The sequence below is a fragment of the Phytophthora infestans genome, genomic scaffold (assembly GCF_000142945.1).
Source record: "Phytophthora infestans T30-4 supercont1.39 genomic scaffold, whole genome shotgun sequence".
NCBI classification, from domain to species: domain Eukaryota; phylum Oomycota; class Peronosporomycetes; order Peronosporales; family Peronosporaceae; genus Phytophthora; species Phytophthora infestans.
The window spans coordinates 966502-982640 of record NW_003303720.1 but is presented as its reverse complement, the minus strand read 5'-3'; the positions used below and the strand labels follow the sequence as shown (position 1 = coordinate 982640).

The following is a 16139-nucleotide window of genomic DNA, read 5'->3' as shown; positions in this document are numbered from 1 at the left end:
CGCTGAATGTCAATACTCAAGTATCTGCGCAGCTCGCCTAGCTGTTTGCAACCAATCGGTGCGCTTCGTGCTGGGCAGAAATGCTTACCTTACGTTTAATCGTGAGGCCGAGAGGCGGTCTGATCGTGCGACAGATCCAGTCAGTGTCGCAGGTCGGCAGGTATTGCCCAATCAGATGGCGAGTTTATTGTGTGACGCTTTTGGATATATTTGTAATTTTGGCATAGTTAGGTCGAGTCAGAAAGATAGGCGCCGTCCATAAGATGGATGGAAACTGTATTAGACAGGCCGAGTGTAGCCATGCGAAAAGGCAGGAAAAAGCAGCAAGAAAGGAAACGGACGGACTTATTGACAGACGGACGGACACGCTACAAGGTTAGAAGCGGAGCGACTAGCGGTCTATGCGCCCGCTCCGCGGACGCTAGGGCATGGTTGGTTGGTGTAGTGTGGGCTGTCCGCCTCCACTGCGCTGCGGTGGATTAAAGAACATTTCGAAATCAAAGCTAAATATATTATATGCATTACGTGACCTACCAAGTCCGCGTTCCAAAGATCTCTCTGTACACAATATTGTTGGTGTGTACGTTCCCGTCCTCATCGACGGCCTCTGGATCCACAGCAATCTTGATCGCCTTCCTTGAAGTAACTCTCGACAAAGCCACATACAGCTGGCCATGTGCGAAGACCGGTGATTCCAAGTAGATACCCACGTGGTGGATCGATTGTCCTTGGGCCTTGTTGATAGTCATGGCAAACGCTGGAACCACGGGGAACTGCTTACGCTTGAGTTTGAACGGGAACTCCTTGTCATCGTCCTCACTATAAAAGACGATCCGAGGAATGAACACCTTCTTACCCTTGAACGGCCCGGACATAATGCTGGCCTCGATGCTTCTGTCGCGCAGTGACACAACCCGAAGCCGCGTTCCATTGCAAAGTCCTGCGTCGCTATTCAGGTTTCTAATCATGATGATAGGTGTTCCAACCTTCAGAACAATCCTGTGCGGAGGGATACCGGAGAAGTTAAGAGAGTTCAAGAATTCCTGCTCAAACATGTTTGCGTCCGCGACCCCTTCGAGGCTGTCCACCGAGAGATACTCCTTCGTTTCACCCGATAGCCGCTCCGCAACCATGTCGTTGATACGCCGAACACTTGCATTTGTGGGGGCTAGTATGGCCCGCTCAACGAAGTATTCATCGGGTATATTCTCAGTATCAACGCCCGGGTACACCGCATCTATAAAGCCGTTGACATTGCGGACTCGTCGGTCTTCTTCAACTTCGTCCAAGTCTCGCTCGTGTTCCTCGTCCGCCGGAGGTAGTAGCCTGAAACTTGGGGGAGGCTCCATATCCGCGTCTTCTTCATCAGAGGTCCTTTCTTGTACCCGTCGTTCTGGAATGATACACATGTCGCGTGGGAGGCAAATGTCGCCATCACCGATCTCATGGTTGACGGGATAACGGCCTTCTCCGATTTGAAGTAAAAATTCAGAGAACTCTGCTAGCTCAGCCGCACTGGCCGCGTCTGGGGCGGTGCGGACACGCATGTTCTCGGTCAGCCGCACTTGACGCAAATGCTCCCATAGGGGAGAAGACTTGAAGCAAGCTTGAATCGTCTCCGCACGCGTGGCATCCTTCAGTACAGGTAGAATCTGGCGGTGATCACCGCTGAACACCATTACCTTTCCACCGAACGGCTCCAGCTCGTTCTTCATGATATTTCGAAGCGACCTGTCAACAGCCTCAAAGCAAGCTCGGTTCATCATCGGCGCTTCGTCCCAAATGATCAAACTCGCGCTACGAATCAATTCGGCTTTTTGGCTCTGCCATGAAAGGCTGCACGTCGACGTCTCTGTTAGTTTGAGGGGAATCCGGAACGTTGAATGCGCGGTATGACCTCCAGTTAACAGAGTGGCTGCAATCCCACTCGATGCAGCCGCGATGGCAACCTTACGTTGCATCCGAACGTGAGCGAGTATTTGCTCGAGTAGAAACGATTTTCCTGTTCCACCCGGACCATCCAAAAAGAAAAGCTTCTCCCCTCCAACCGGTCTGCTCACAGCAGCAATAACTTGGTCAAAAATATCCCTCTGGTTGCTGTTCAAGTGGTCTGCCTGCTCCGCAACATGCTCCAGTTCGTTTAGGGGGTAAGCGTCAATCTCTTGCTGGACAACATCAACAGACGCTGAATCCGGGTCGTCTACTTGAGCGGATACATCGTCGTAATCGGCTAGCAGAGGAAGGCCGTACATGTCGAGGGACTTTTGGTTCGAAACCAAGTAATCAGCCAAATTCTTCAACGCCTTGTACTCCGCCATTCGAAGACGCACCTCCTCTTCGCGTACTTTATGCAGGTCTGCGTCTCTTTCCTCAATGCTTCGTGCATGATCCTCTGACATATCCTTCTTGAACCTATCCCATAGATCTTTGGCATTACCAGGCATCGAGTAAACCAAAATGATGCCGAAGAGCTGGCGTAGCTGGTACGGCATCTTGACCTCGGCGGCTTCGCGTAAGCAATGTATCCACTCGTCGTCATTTTCCAAATACCCAAGCGCCAAAGCGGCTTTCTGATATGTAGGATGTTCCGTACCATCAACCGTTCGAAGATCCGCAAAGGACTTAGGCGAGCGTCGGTTACACAGGAGAAGTCGCAAGTAGAAGCGTTCCGGGTCCTGCGGAGATACGTGTACCAAGCGTCCCAGAGAAGCAACGTACTTCTTGTACGGTTCCCACGTCTTGTGTTCCGTCCACCTGTACTTCCGCGGTACATCAATGTACAGTAGATTGACCGTAGCTTCTGGGTTACGCGCGCACAGCTTGAAAAACTCCGTCAGCATTGATCTGTCCCCGCGGTTAATCAAGTTGTGAAGCTGGGGGGTCGTCGCTTGGTCGCGATAAGCAACCATGCTCATTCTTTCCAAGTGGATAGGTAGCGTCACGACAGAATGTGTTGATCCTTGTGTTGGATGCATGAATACCCGCATGCAAGCTTCTACCGGAGAAATATACCTCCCAAGGAGATACTGAAGAATTTCGTTCGCCCGAATTTCTTCGCCTTCAATCGTGATTGTCGTCATGTCCGAGCCCTTGTAGACGTACTTGTAGATGTACTTGATGGCCTTGTTCGTGGCACAAACCTCGACGTTAATGTGGCAGTTGTATTTCTGCGACAGGAACGGATTGTACGGGACCACCCATTGATTGATGGTCGCGTTGTCCCATACTTTTCCCTTATGGCACAGAATTCCATCCGGACGGCGACCACGCTTGTACGTGGGGTATTTGTCGGGGGTCATCACCGTTTCGTCTGCGAGCGCCTTTGGAAACTTCTTGGAGCACCTTCCGTTCTTCATGCACGGGCAGTTCGGGTTCTGTTGACCACAGGGTCCATGCAGCATATTAGAAATCACCGTATCGTACAGCTCGGGGTACTTCTCTTTATCCGGGAGCTCCGAGGACACCATCTTATCGACGTCTTCCTCGGTAGTGGGCTTGTCCTCCGGACGCAGCATAAGGAGTATATGGGCGTGGGGGTAGACCACGCTTCTGATGTTCCGCTACATGGACTCGAGCGGCTTGAATCCCCAGCACACCCTCATCGAGATCCTTGTCAAGAGCTTTTAGTTTCTCCATGAACACGCGGGCCACGATGTCCGGTCGGTCGGATGCCTTTTCCCACGGCGTAAGTTTTCCTTGATCTCAGGCCAGTTCGGGTTGCATGTCATCGTAATGAACAGGTTCGGGGCTCCTGTTTCACGGACGATAGCCATGGCATCCAAGAAGCGTTGGTACATGTAGCGGGGACCACCTGTAAACTTCGGAGGTATATTTATCTTGCGTCCAAGCTCACCCGCATCTGGCTCCGCCGACTCCTGCTCCGTATAATTCCCACGCCGAGTCCTACGTATGGCCGCCTCGTCGTCAGCTGCCATTCTGTGGATTTCAACAGACTCGCCACGCAACGCGTCCGTGAGTCCCTGGAGGGTTTCCAATCGATACTGGAGCTGGTTCTTCTTGATGAAGCGCATGCGTTCTTGTTCGCATTTGGCCCATTGGTCAACGCAGTATTGCTGCGTCAGTCGCCCACCGCGCAGGAAAAGAGAATTACTAACCGTCCGGTCGTAAAGCAGATACGCCTCATATTCCCGAACGGACATGGTTAAGGGGTCACCGTGGCGATCGACGGGATTACCAGCGTACGGGATATCGTAAGTCCATCCATTCTCCCCGTACGGAAACAGTAGAGGGTACTGCAGCGGGTCATAGGTAACGCTCGTCTCAAATATGCGTTTGAAACCTCCTCCGGTCGTGTGTAGGATTATATCCCGATGCTCAGCAGCGTTTGTATCGATCACAACGGCTGCCACCTCTGATGCAGTTGGGGTGTTATGCGTACCCGGGTTCGCATTCCGTGTGACGTGCAGACGCAGCTTAAGGTGATCCCCCTCCGGAAGAAAATTACTCAAGGCTAACGACGGGTCATGATCATCAACGTCTTCCCCTGCCGAGCGGCGTCGTTCGTGCTCCCTGATGGCTGCTGCATACGCATCCCAACCACGATCTATCAAAAATCTACGCGCGTTGATAAATTCTTGTGTATACGGGTTGTGCGCCACCATCATCTGGTCAATTGTTTCCATGACGGCACGATCGAGGCCTTGGGTCATGTTCATACGGCTTCTCACACGGGCATCCATGTCGGGATCGTTAAAGTAAACTTGGGCATACATGGAGCGGCCGAATGCTGGAGGTAGTAACGATCCCATGCGATGACACACTGACCCTTGTACACGGAAGTTGTAGACACCATTCCGTGTCACGCTTTCGTCAACGCTTAGAGGCCGAGACCGCGAAGCTCCCATGGACGTAAACGCGAATACGTTGTTGTAGGCCCGGATTGACCGCATGAAGGTCGGGTTTTCGAAAAGTGTCAGAAGCGCATCAGGTGCTGTTCGCGAAGATGGAACGAACACCAGTCCGTTACGACAGCAGCATCCATCTGTCTCTTGCGGAAACTTCCAAGCGTTGCAGTAGTGACAAACCCGCTCGCTCTCCCGATTGGCGTCTGTGTAGCGCGTGAAGTAGTGACGGCCCCCGGAAACTCTGGAAGGGTCAAAACTTTCGTGGTGTGCGAGGCCCTTCTTATACTGCCGAGACCGCCGGCGGAACCGCTCTTTCTCTTTTCGCAGCTCCCTTTGTTCTTCCGTCATGGCTTCCCTTCGTGCTATAAGCGCGGTAGCTTCTCGGGCGCGCTGTGCTTGCCGCTGCTCATCGGACATGCCTCTTCTGCGATCTCTATGCGCTGCTGTATCTCGCTCGCGCTCTGTTTGTTGCTGCTCCTCAGACATGGCTTCTCTGTGCTCTCTCCGCGATGCTGTATTTTCATCGCGGTCAGTTTGACGCTGTTGATCGGACATGGCATTTCGGCGATATCGGTGCGCTTCTGCATTTTGTTCGCGCTCAATTTGGCGCTGCTCATTCGACATGCCTTCCCTGCAAACTTCGTGTTCCATTGTATGGCGAATCCTTGCATTTGGACTGTCTTCCTCTGTCCTGGTGGCTCCGAGGCTGCCTTGTGCGTCTCGATCATATGCTTGATGAGCTAAGAAGTTTTCTGGCTCCAGTCGACCCCGTCGTACCCTCGCTTGTTCGGCATTTCGGTCCCAATCTCGAATAACCTGGGATTCGGATCTGTTAGCTCTACGAATTCGCTTCCTCTCCGCATCTTTTGCTCGTGCCCGTTGTTTTTGTGAGCTCGTCATGGTAGCTCGCCTAATCCGGGCTCTTTCTGCACCGCGTGCACGTGTAGCTGCTGTGGTATTTTCGGTCACAGGTCCTGACATTCCAATCTCAAATCCGTGGGTCTCGTATTGGCCTTCGCGACGCGTCTCCTCCTCGAATCGTCGCTGATGCTCGCCGGGATCATCTTCCTCTGTCTTCTCCTCACGCTCTACAGCTGGACTGGATACTCTTATCAGTCCTGATTCAGATGCGGCGTGAGCTTCAACTAACTCGAGCTGCTCCAATTCTTGGATTGCCTTGCGGTAGCGGGCCTCTGCGGTACGAAGCCTCTGTTTACGGAGCTGTCTATCCTTACGCGATTCTTCGTGGGATTGGGATGCGTTCTCACGCCGGGCCCGTTGCACGCGATCGTCTAGCTCCTCGCGGGTAATTCTAACCAATGGACAGAGTTAGTCGAGTTAATTCTGCACCAAAGCCCGCTACGCATTTGCTGGGGAACCTTTTTCTTTTTCTCGGGCCTCTTGCCATGTCCTTCTACCTTGAACGCGTCTATCGCCTGATCTAAATGGAAAATAACTACATGGGCGGTTAGACTCGAAAGTCTAAGTGCACTGGGAGCTATTCTACAGCTATTTTATGAATCTAAGCACCAGAACATAGACACAGTAGCTTAAGCAACGTGGTATTCGAATAGAACCCCGAACTTTCCTTTCCAGTACTAATCCAGAAGCTCTCTGTGAATAGAACACATCACTGTCATTTCCATCCCGGCTCCTCGGATTACAAACAACTTAGGGGTATCGTCACTCCAGGCGGCTTGTTGGTCCAGTCAGCTTTTGCTTAGGCCCTCCCCTTGGCCGACGTGTTACAGCCCTCAGCTCACGGTCCGACGGATCCAAATTACCTAGCACGGCTGTGGACCAAGCAGCTGTACATGGTAATTCAGACGCCGCATCGCGCTGTTGCCTCTTGGGTACGTCAAAGCTGTTGCCTCAGCCCTGTTGAGTGGTTGCCCAGGTCTGTTCGATACCGTCCAGCCCTTCAGATCATGTCAGTAGTATGCGCAGGGTGTCCGAGAACGACCCAGCCCCTCACGGGGCTCACACAGTTCCGAAAATGCTCCAAAACTGTCTATTATGACGCTATGATATTTAAGTGTACAGGCGCGGGGCTCATCCGTGCTCTTAAAGTGTTTTTGTATTGATCTCTTGTTCTTGAGCTGTCCTTGCACTTGGTCTTGGGCTCCTTGCTCTTGCGAGACCGACTGCTGCATTCCTTTCCGTCCCGCCAGAAGTGCTCTCGCAAAGTGTGTTTTGATGTGGGAGCTCACACTTTAAGAGCACATCTGTAATGCGGGACTGTAACGATTCTTCCGCATGTAACTGCAACTTCGGTTTGGCCAATTGGCAGCACGCGCCACTCGCTTTTGGAGCGTGGACACTCGCGGTGGGTCTAGGACCCCTAGGCGCGTGCATGGTGGTAGACGCTCCCAGTCACACCCACCCCAACCTGATTGCTATCGCTACCAACTGCCATACCACTTTGGAGTCTCGGGGCAAGCCTCAGACTGTATCCTGAGAGGTCTCTCTTGAATATATAGTAGGGCAAGGAGCCCCACGCCCGTACATACATGCATATACATCTAAAACTACCCTACTGCTATTATACAGCCAGCGCACCTTGTCCTCTCCGCGCCGTCGCTCAAAAATCCAATTTTGTGTTTTGAATGAAAAGTGAGTCGAAAAATATTGCCCAATCAGGGCGCGATTTAATTGTGTCACGCTTTTGGATATATTTGTAATTTTAGCATAGTTAGGTCGAGTCAGAAAGGTAGGCGCGGTCGGTAGGATAGGAGGAAACTGTATAAGACAGGCCGAGTGTAGCCATGCGAAAAGGCAGGAAAAAGCAGCAAGACGGGGAATGCGACGGACTGACGGACGGACAGACCGACAGGTTACAAGGTTACAAGCGGGGAGATCTTCACTACAGTCGTGCACCTCCAATTCGGCACCGGTATCAGTCGAGACCCTGCCAGATTTTATGATTACGCGAATCGGATGCGCAATTACCTTTGCCCATCACCACCCTAGCAATTAACCTCTACGGTTTTACCCTCCTCGCCGAGGGATGACACGCCGCAATGATCTGATTTTAAATTTTGGGTCGGACGTCCTCTTACAAACACACACTTTGCTTTTTACCGCCAATGTAGACCACTGGACGCTTCTCAGATCCGTCAGCGTTAGCCACCAACGCCACCGTTATTCTCGTTTTGTCTTTCTTTAGACCAGGAGTGCTCTTCATGCATATGCCCTAAGTCTTTGCCGAGCGATACAGGAGCCCAGTTTCGTCCATGTTCCAGATGCCTCGCAACGCATGTAGCGCCCAGTGCGCCAATTCGGACAGTGTCAGGGAGGGACAGCGACAATGTTTTTCAATAACCTTGCACTTCTGGTTGATAGTTAGCCAGAGACCTTTTGTGCTTTTCGTTGTTCTGCTCTGCTCGAAGACGTGCAATGATGCAATTGGCGGTAGGATTCGAAATTCAAACAGTTAGTGTGAACCACATTTGCGTGAGACAGACATCACCTCCTGAATATGCTAAGCCTAATACAGCCGATTTTGAAAGGTTATAAGCAGGAAGTAGTTTTCAGTTTCTGGGCGGAGTCTGTATCTTCACTGGGAAGCGATTCTCTATAAACGTACGGTCACCAAGTGCTCCCAACGAACAACACAGAAACTGTCCCTTCTAGTTTACAGCTGCGCGTCATACTGCGCGATACCGATGTGTCATTAGTTTATTCAAGATTAAAAGTATTGCTGCAACGGGCCAATGTGGTAAAGATTCCTGGTCCAATTTAATTGACTGTTCCAATACTTGCTATTAATTAAGTTTTAGCTGTACATGTATTAATTAAAAAGAACTGATTGCAATATCGCTGACGTATCATAGAGCAATGCGTGCTGCACTAGATTGATCATACCATCTGCACGACTTCCGTATCACTCACGCCTATCGTGCGAAATAAGAGGAGGATATATTAATAGGCTGTGACTTGATTTTCATTCACGACAATAACATCGAAGAATTAGAGAGCTCATAGTAATCTCAATAAAAATGTTCATCGATCACTCGCCGTTTGCGTACTTGATAAGACCAATTATCGGCCCAGACAGCGTTCCGACTGTGAGGTTTGCAGCACTTGAATCTCGCCCAAAGCTAGCGCTCTTAGAATATGCTGATATGCTTACGGTCCCACGGTTACGCATTTAGACATCTAAACCCGTTAACTCAGATTTTATGATAGTATCCGTTTAGTGAGGCTCCCCAAAAACAGCTGCCGAGAAACAAAAGTTCATCGCCATTATTAATACAGTAGATGGCCAAATTGGCCGCCAATGGCACCAGCTAGCCGGTTCCCCAACTGTTTTTGCTTTCTCCGCTGCATGTATTATTATTAACAATAATAGTAGCGATAGCGGAAGTTTGCGAAACGTCTCTATTATGTAGCAATATCCGGAGTTTTCCATAATGTTTACTGCAAACCACTGCACGGTGCAAAGGACGCTCCACAGGATTTTATTTCAGTTCTCAAACTGCTGGCTCGATTGCAAGTCTCCAGAAAAATCGCAATTTTCTAAACTTCACGCGTTCGACCATGCACTTCTACCACGTCGTGCTGCTCACGCTTCTCGCAGTCGCTGCTATTAGCATCGATGCTCTTGCATCTGCGGAGGTTTCCAAGCTAGCGGCTATCAAAATCACACCTACCATTCGCTACAACGATGGAAAACTGCTGCGAAGACTTAATATGGGATACAACGGCCTTGACACCGAGGATAGAGAGATATCCTCGCTCATCAGGCAGGCGCAAGTATATTACTGGACAAAAATGGGGAAGTCGAAAGACTATGTCAAGGAGGCGCTTGGACTGAAGGGGCTGAAAGGAACTGAGCTGAAGAAGAATCCGAAATACAAGTACTACGAGGAGTTTAAAATTAACTCAAGACGTCCCATGGCTGTGGACAACTTAGAAACGCGCCAGGTAAAGAAGTGGCTATACGATGAGGTCCCACCGCAGGGGGCCTGGTCAGAGTTGGGGTTGAATGCAATCCCTGCCAAGCAACTCATGAATAATGCTGAGTACAGGATGTACCTGCGATATGCGACCGAGTTTGACTATCAATTTTTCCAGCGTGTCAAGAAGAGCGACAAGCTCACAAATATCACCCCCAGCCCATCTCCAGCAGAAATGGAGGCAAGAATTCGAATTTGGATCAAAGCAAAGCGACCGAATTGGTACGTTGAAAAACTGCTTGGGGTGGAGAACAATAGTCGAGCCAAGGAGTTAAGTCGAGAGTATCAACTCTTTTTGAAGCTGCAAGAGGCCCAGAAATAGAAGTGAGCCTAGCTTTTCTAGGTGGGACGGTGGCCGCGACGCTAACGCTATTATTAGAAGTTGGTAGGGGCATCGACCTAATTGAATTGGAAATGCTCGCTTCGTAGAATACTGCGAGTCAAAGAAAAATATCACATGCCATTCTCAGAAAATCTTCAGTAATTAGGTTTGGTACACACGGATCATGGCTCGATGCACTGGATTAAATCCTCGAGAACCACAAGACGAGCACGGCGTGCAGAAACCCATGGAGGTATTGGTGTACTTAAGTACTGCATCGGAGGTATTCGCTGTGAGATATTTGGCGCGTATCTGACGTGCTAAAGTGCATTAGAGGGCACTTTAGCAGGGAATATTTTGAGTGCAACAAGAGCGCACCCACAAAAGGCATTTCATTGCACTTGAAATTACATCATCGAGGGTATCAAATATTAACTAAGACAGAAAAAATTAAGGTCCACACTGAATCCGTACGGGGAGATCGATATATCAGTGATATATGAAAAAACAATTATGATTTAATAGTCCAGCATTGACATTAGAAGCAGATTTTGTATGAAGAATTCCAGTGAATAATAATTTCTCCGAATAGTGATACATTCCTGACGGCATCACTAAAACAACGTTATTAAAAGGAATGAGTTCGTACTTAAGAAAATACGTACAGTAAAACCCTACGATGATCAAGCCATAAAAAATCAATTTTAATAAGTGGCGTTCTCCACTAAAATGGAGGAAGTGGACGCACTCTTGGAGAGCATCTGCGCGCGCGCGGTGGAGATCCAGCAGGCGCAGAACCCGGAGAGCGAGCTCCGCCTGCTGCTCGAGCCAGTGCGTGCGCTGTTCGTGCAACAGCAGCGCCGGGAGAGCTCTTCCAGTGCGGGCTCTTCCAACAACTCAAGCGGTGACTCCAGGCCGTTAAGTTACATCAGCGGGGCTGCAGCGAAGTTGCACAAGATGGTGGTGCGCTCTCCGCCGTCCCATCGTCTCTCCACCCCCAGAAGGAGCGTGACTCCTCAGACGTACCTTAATGACGCTGCCAATAGACTTCACGCCCTGGTCACGGGCAATAAAACACTGTCAGCCAATGCATTGCGAGGCAAACAGCCGCAGAGCGAAGCGGCCATCCGTATCCAAGCTCTGGTGAGGGGCAAGACGCAGAGACAGACGCTGACCAGGCAGCAGAGTCTTATGGTACAGGGCACTAAAGTGCTTAATAAATACGTGCTCAAGGCCGACAGATTCCCCAATTGCCACGAACTGGACACGCCGCATGGAGACATTGCACCCAATTTCCGACGACTGCCGGGCACGCCGCTGTATGGATCAGCACAGCCGTCACTGGTACGTGCGAAGCGTGGGTTTTTAGGGTTGTTTTAGGCTAAATTTGCTGCTTCTTGCTGCTTTGTAGGACGGAATTCAGATGATTCTGAGTCAAGTGGCGGCGGACGGGTTTTCCAGAGTGGTGTGGGTGAACTTGAGAGAGGTTTGCGAGGAGTATTGATGTGCTGTTTTAGTCAATCAAAGTACTGAGTTTGGTTATCTTCTAGGAAGCGGTGATTTACGTGAATGGAAGGCCATTTACAGCGCGACGCAGTGCGATGCTGAACGAGAACGACTTGGTCCCTGGACTGACGGGGCATAAGATTCAAGTACTGGAGTCGTCTATGAAGATGAGTCTGCAGGAAGAGCTGAAGGCGGCTGATAACCGGTTTGAGTACTGGCAAGAAGTGGCTTTGAGAGAAAACGAGCTGGTCGAGGACACTGCGGAGCCTGAGAACGTGTTGACGCTGCCAGAGCTGTATGAAAGTACCGAAGTGGCCAAATACAAGGACACCATCCAGAGTCTGGAGTACCGTCGGATCCCTTTTGAGCGGGAAAACGCCCCGGAGCAAGGCGACGTGGAAATGCTGATCAAGTTGATGGAAGATACTAGGAACGATGGAACCACCGCCTTCGTTTTCAATTGCCAAATGGGGAAGCGACGTACAACTACAGCAATGGTGATCGCACGGCTGATCTGCCAACGTAACTCTGTGGACATGAAGACGTTGACGCCTGAAGTAGAAGAAATGGCTGAAAACCGGAATGGATCAGGCAATTTCGCAGTCATCCGAGAGGTGCAGACACGTTTGAAGTATGGGCCAGAAGCGAAGCGATGGGTGGACACTGCCATCGACGAGTGTGCCCTCATCTGCAACATTCGTTCGGTTATCCACGAGTATCGGGACTTGTCTAACGCGGAAGCGAAGCCTGCTAAGCGCTCGTACTATCTGCACCACGCTATGAGTTTCCTGGAGAGATACTTCTACCTCATCGTGTTCGGAGCGTACATGCTCGAAACCCACCAGACAGAGAGCGCAGAAGAGCCTGCTCCAGACTCGGAGACTGAAGACACACACCCGTCGTTCTCCAAGTGGCTCCAGCAACACCCAAACCTCTTCCGCTTATTGGATGATCTGGGTGGTGTACGCTACAAGTCCGACAAGGTGCTGGCTAACTGTGTACTGAAGATGGACCATTTCTTCGGTATCGCGCGGATTCCTTTCGAACTGACACCGAACGTCCCGAACTACCGACGGATTGCGAACGAACCCATCTTTGGTACGGCGCAGTGTCTGGAGCAAGGCATCGTTGATGTAGTGGACCACTTACGTGACGAATTCGACCGTGCCATCTGGATTAACTTGCGCGAAGAAGCAGTCATCTACGTCTCTGGACGACCGTTCTGTGTGCGTCACCAAGATGATCTCATGGTGAATGTGGAGTACCCGGGGATCGAAGTGGACGAAATCACCGCTATCGAACAACAAGTGAAGCTGGAACTCCAAGCCAAAGTTTACAATGACAACGGCTTGTTCATGTATTGGTACGAACCTCGAGAGATGGTGAACGACGAGACGATGGAGCACATTAACCCGCAGACTGACGTCAAGACGTTGACTGAAGTCTACGAGCTCGCCACGCAACAAACCGAGTTCGACTTACGGTACGCGCGTATCCCCGTGTCGGACGAGACGGCACCGGAGGAAAAAGACTTGGACGACATGGTGCGTCTCTTGCTGCCTGCATTTATGAACGAACTGGGTCTCCAACTGCCGTCAGAAGAGAACAATTCGCCTCAAAAGAAGAAGAAGACAGCCGTCATTTGCAACTGTCAGATGGGTCGAGGTCGCACGACCACAGCTCTCGTCTGTGTGTACATGCTACGGGTGGTGCTTGAGGACAGCGCGTCGAGTCAGCCGAGTCTACTGAAGGAGATCCTGAGCGCTAGAAGCGCAGGTCATCGTCGCCAATCTGCTGCGGTTATTGGCGACTTCGTCGTGATCCGTAAACTGCTCAAGACGTTGGACAACGGATCGGACTGCAAGCTTCTGGTCGACTACGCTATCGACCAGTGCGAACACATGCAGAACCTACGCGACTGCATCAGTCAATGTCGCGACCTGGCGGTGGATCGCGATCTTCCCAGCTCAAAGCGCGACTTCTTTATGCTGCGCGCTGTGAACTACCTGGAACGCTACTTCTACCTCGTGTGCTTTGCCTCGTACCTGCTGGAAGAGCGCGAACACTTTTTCCGACGCAGTTTGTTCGTCACGTGGATGAACGAGCGATACGGCAGCGCGTTGTATGAGCTGCTGGACAACTTGTGCTTCGAGGAGGAGATTGGCGCAGAGACGCACGTGTCGTCCATGCGCTGGCGATGGAGACGTAAGCGTAAACTCGTCTCTAGACTGGAGTAGAATGTCAACTTATCATGTGAAAAATCTGAATCAAAATTGTACAAAACTTAAAATTATTGAATTTATCGATGCAATCGACATGTATTCCGTGGTGTTACGGATGTAGAACGGCTCGTCTTGGTAGTCTGCATCACAGTAGGGGAAGGCCGTATTGTAGGGCTCCCGATTATGGCATGGTCTTGTCAATACTTTCTTATGAAAGCATAAATATATTCATTTCGTCGACATCACGAATGCAATAAATAGTTTATTTTGCTAAAAAGCCAGTCTACATATACCATAATTTTATGAAAAGATTTCTTCATCATTGACTAATTTCTCATCAGCAGTGAGAGTAGCCCCTCCAAACGGACAGCACAATACATCGTCACGTCCATAAGCATGGTCTCCAAAAATCCGATAATGTATAAATCTTTCATCGCTGCGAATCTTCTCGGAGAGCTTTGAGTGGCGATATAAAGTTATGTCGTGGTTTCTTCCGGGAAAGGGGCCATAAACATGAGAAATTAATCCGTCAGGCGTGGTCAACGACTGGAATTTTAGGCCGTGCTTTCTGCGATGACCATTATACACCGCTTGTTGACTCATGAGAAAGCCGTCCCGATCGATGTTGCGGGGCCCTGGCCTGCAGATACCCCGGACTGTTCCATCAATAAAACTCCACACGTTCGAAACATGTGTGCCTTTTTTGAAAACGGCCTCTGCATACTCCTCCAAATGCATGGCTGCATATTCGTGATTAAATGCGATTAACGCAGAGTACTTTGTGTCCAAGTAGCTAATCATGTACATGAAGATATTTGACAGTCCACTAGCCGATCGTCCGCCAAAAAGTGGACTCATATCCACCCAGCGCGTCGGAATTGCTAGTTTGTACAACATCACACACAAGGCTTCAATTCCAGTTGCTGCTGTTCCTTCAGTGGTGCTAACACCCTCGAGCTTAAAAGCGATAACCAAAGTAATAAGCTGGTCCTTTGAAAAGCGAAATTTCTGCATACAGTCTTCCGATGACAACGCATTGAAGTTGAACGGCACGCAGGGAGGCTTTTCAACGTCATCGGGAATGACTGACTCCAAGTACCTTCGAAGTATGGCGGCTTCATTAAAGCATCCAAGCTCAATAGCATGCTGCCAGCGCCGAAGAAGAAATGCATTTTTTTGGTGTCGTGGTACGCCTTTCGTGAGGTTCCGGGTGAAGTGAGCGAAGTCAGAATCAGACACTTGTAGGTTCATGATACTTGGAAGCGTGTAGCCCTTACTGGTTGTCAAAGACGTCGTTGGAGTAGAAAGAAGAAGTTTGCTGTGCCATTCGACTGCGTGCCATTTGACCGTCGGTGTATGATCTCTCCCGCTCAGTTTTACAGGACAGAAACCTTTATTTAGCTCTTTTACAGAAGCGTAAAATGTAATCCACAAAGCGTAATTTCCTTTCAAATTTGCGGGGATCTACGAGCTCACACGGTCGGTTTACCGTATGATTTTCAGCGTTTAGGTCTTGACAAACCGACAAAAGCAGAGTTGTGGTTTCTTCTAAAGACCTCTATTATGCAACCCACTTAGGTTCATAAATATCATTTTGTTTTGGGTGGTCTCATTTTTAAAATGATGTTGCATTATGCTCTTATTTATTGTTTGATCACTGTGCATGTCATAATGTATGCATTGACACTAGCTTCCCAATACATTATTTATGCTAAGGGAGGGTTCCCGATAAATAACAATGCCATAATCGGGAGCCCTGCGCGTGGATCATGACGTAGCAGCCGGCCACGAAACAACCGTCCAGAAAATTATCTTGGGCAGCCACAGCGTCGATAATCAGGATGCTAATCATACTGATATGTAGAGCAATGTAACGGAGAGTTCCTATGACGTACTGCGCGCTGTATAGCAAGTTGCGAAGTGAGATTAGTCAAAGAGTCCTCAAACTATCCCTATCTATGAGCTCCTGCGGCAGCAGTACCTGTCCTTCCTGCTGTTACTTCAGTAGCCGCGTGCCACCGGCTACTCCTGGTCGCCGGCGTGTGCCGCCAGCTCGCTGTCGCCAGTCGCGTTGTCGATGTGTCTTGGAGGCACGCGAGAGCGAAGCACGAGCCATCGGGGCACGCGCCTCCTCTCGGTATTCGCTGAGTCTGCTCAGGCAATGTCGTCTGATACTTGGTGTGCCATACGCCACACTGCCCCCAAGACGACTTGAGCAAAGTTTTACTGCAGTTTATGCACCTCATGGTCCAGTGCGTACTTGGCC

At 50.1% G+C, this 16139-nt stretch overlaps 3 protein-coding genes across 3 annotated transcripts; all 3 read left to right on the top strand.

Annotated features, from left to right (window-relative positions):
• Nucleotides 1-876: 876 nt before the first annotated feature.
• On the top strand, nucleotides 877-1330 carry PITG_15933 (uncharacterized protein; the record flags this gene model as incomplete). Its single annotated transcript, XM_002898111.1, has 2 exons — nucleotides 877-1201; nucleotides 1323-1330. 2 exons carry the CDS (start codon nucleotides 877-879, stop codon nucleotides 1328-1330), a joined length of 333 nt encoding a protein of 110 aa, XP_002898157.1.
• Nucleotides 1331-9404: 8074 nt separating this feature from the next.
• PITG_15930 (secreted RxLR effector peptide protein, putative) lies at nucleotides 9405-10145 on the top strand (the record flags this gene model as incomplete). Its single annotated transcript, XM_002898110.1, has 1 exon — nucleotides 9405-10145. One exon carries the CDS (start codon nucleotides 9405-9407, stop codon nucleotides 10143-10145), a length of 741 nt encoding a protein of 246 aa, XP_002898156.1.
• A 729-nt stretch (nucleotides 10146-10874) lies between these two features.
• Nucleotides 10875-13888, top strand: PITG_15929 (paladin-like protein; the record flags this gene model as incomplete). The annotated part of the gene is made up of 3 exons (XM_002898109.1): nucleotides 10875-11489; nucleotides 11557-11631; nucleotides 11696-13888. 3 exons carry the CDS (start codon nucleotides 10875-10877, stop codon nucleotides 13886-13888), a joined length of 2883 nt encoding a protein of 960 aa, XP_002898155.1.
• Nucleotides 13889-16139: the final 2251 nt, after the last annotated feature.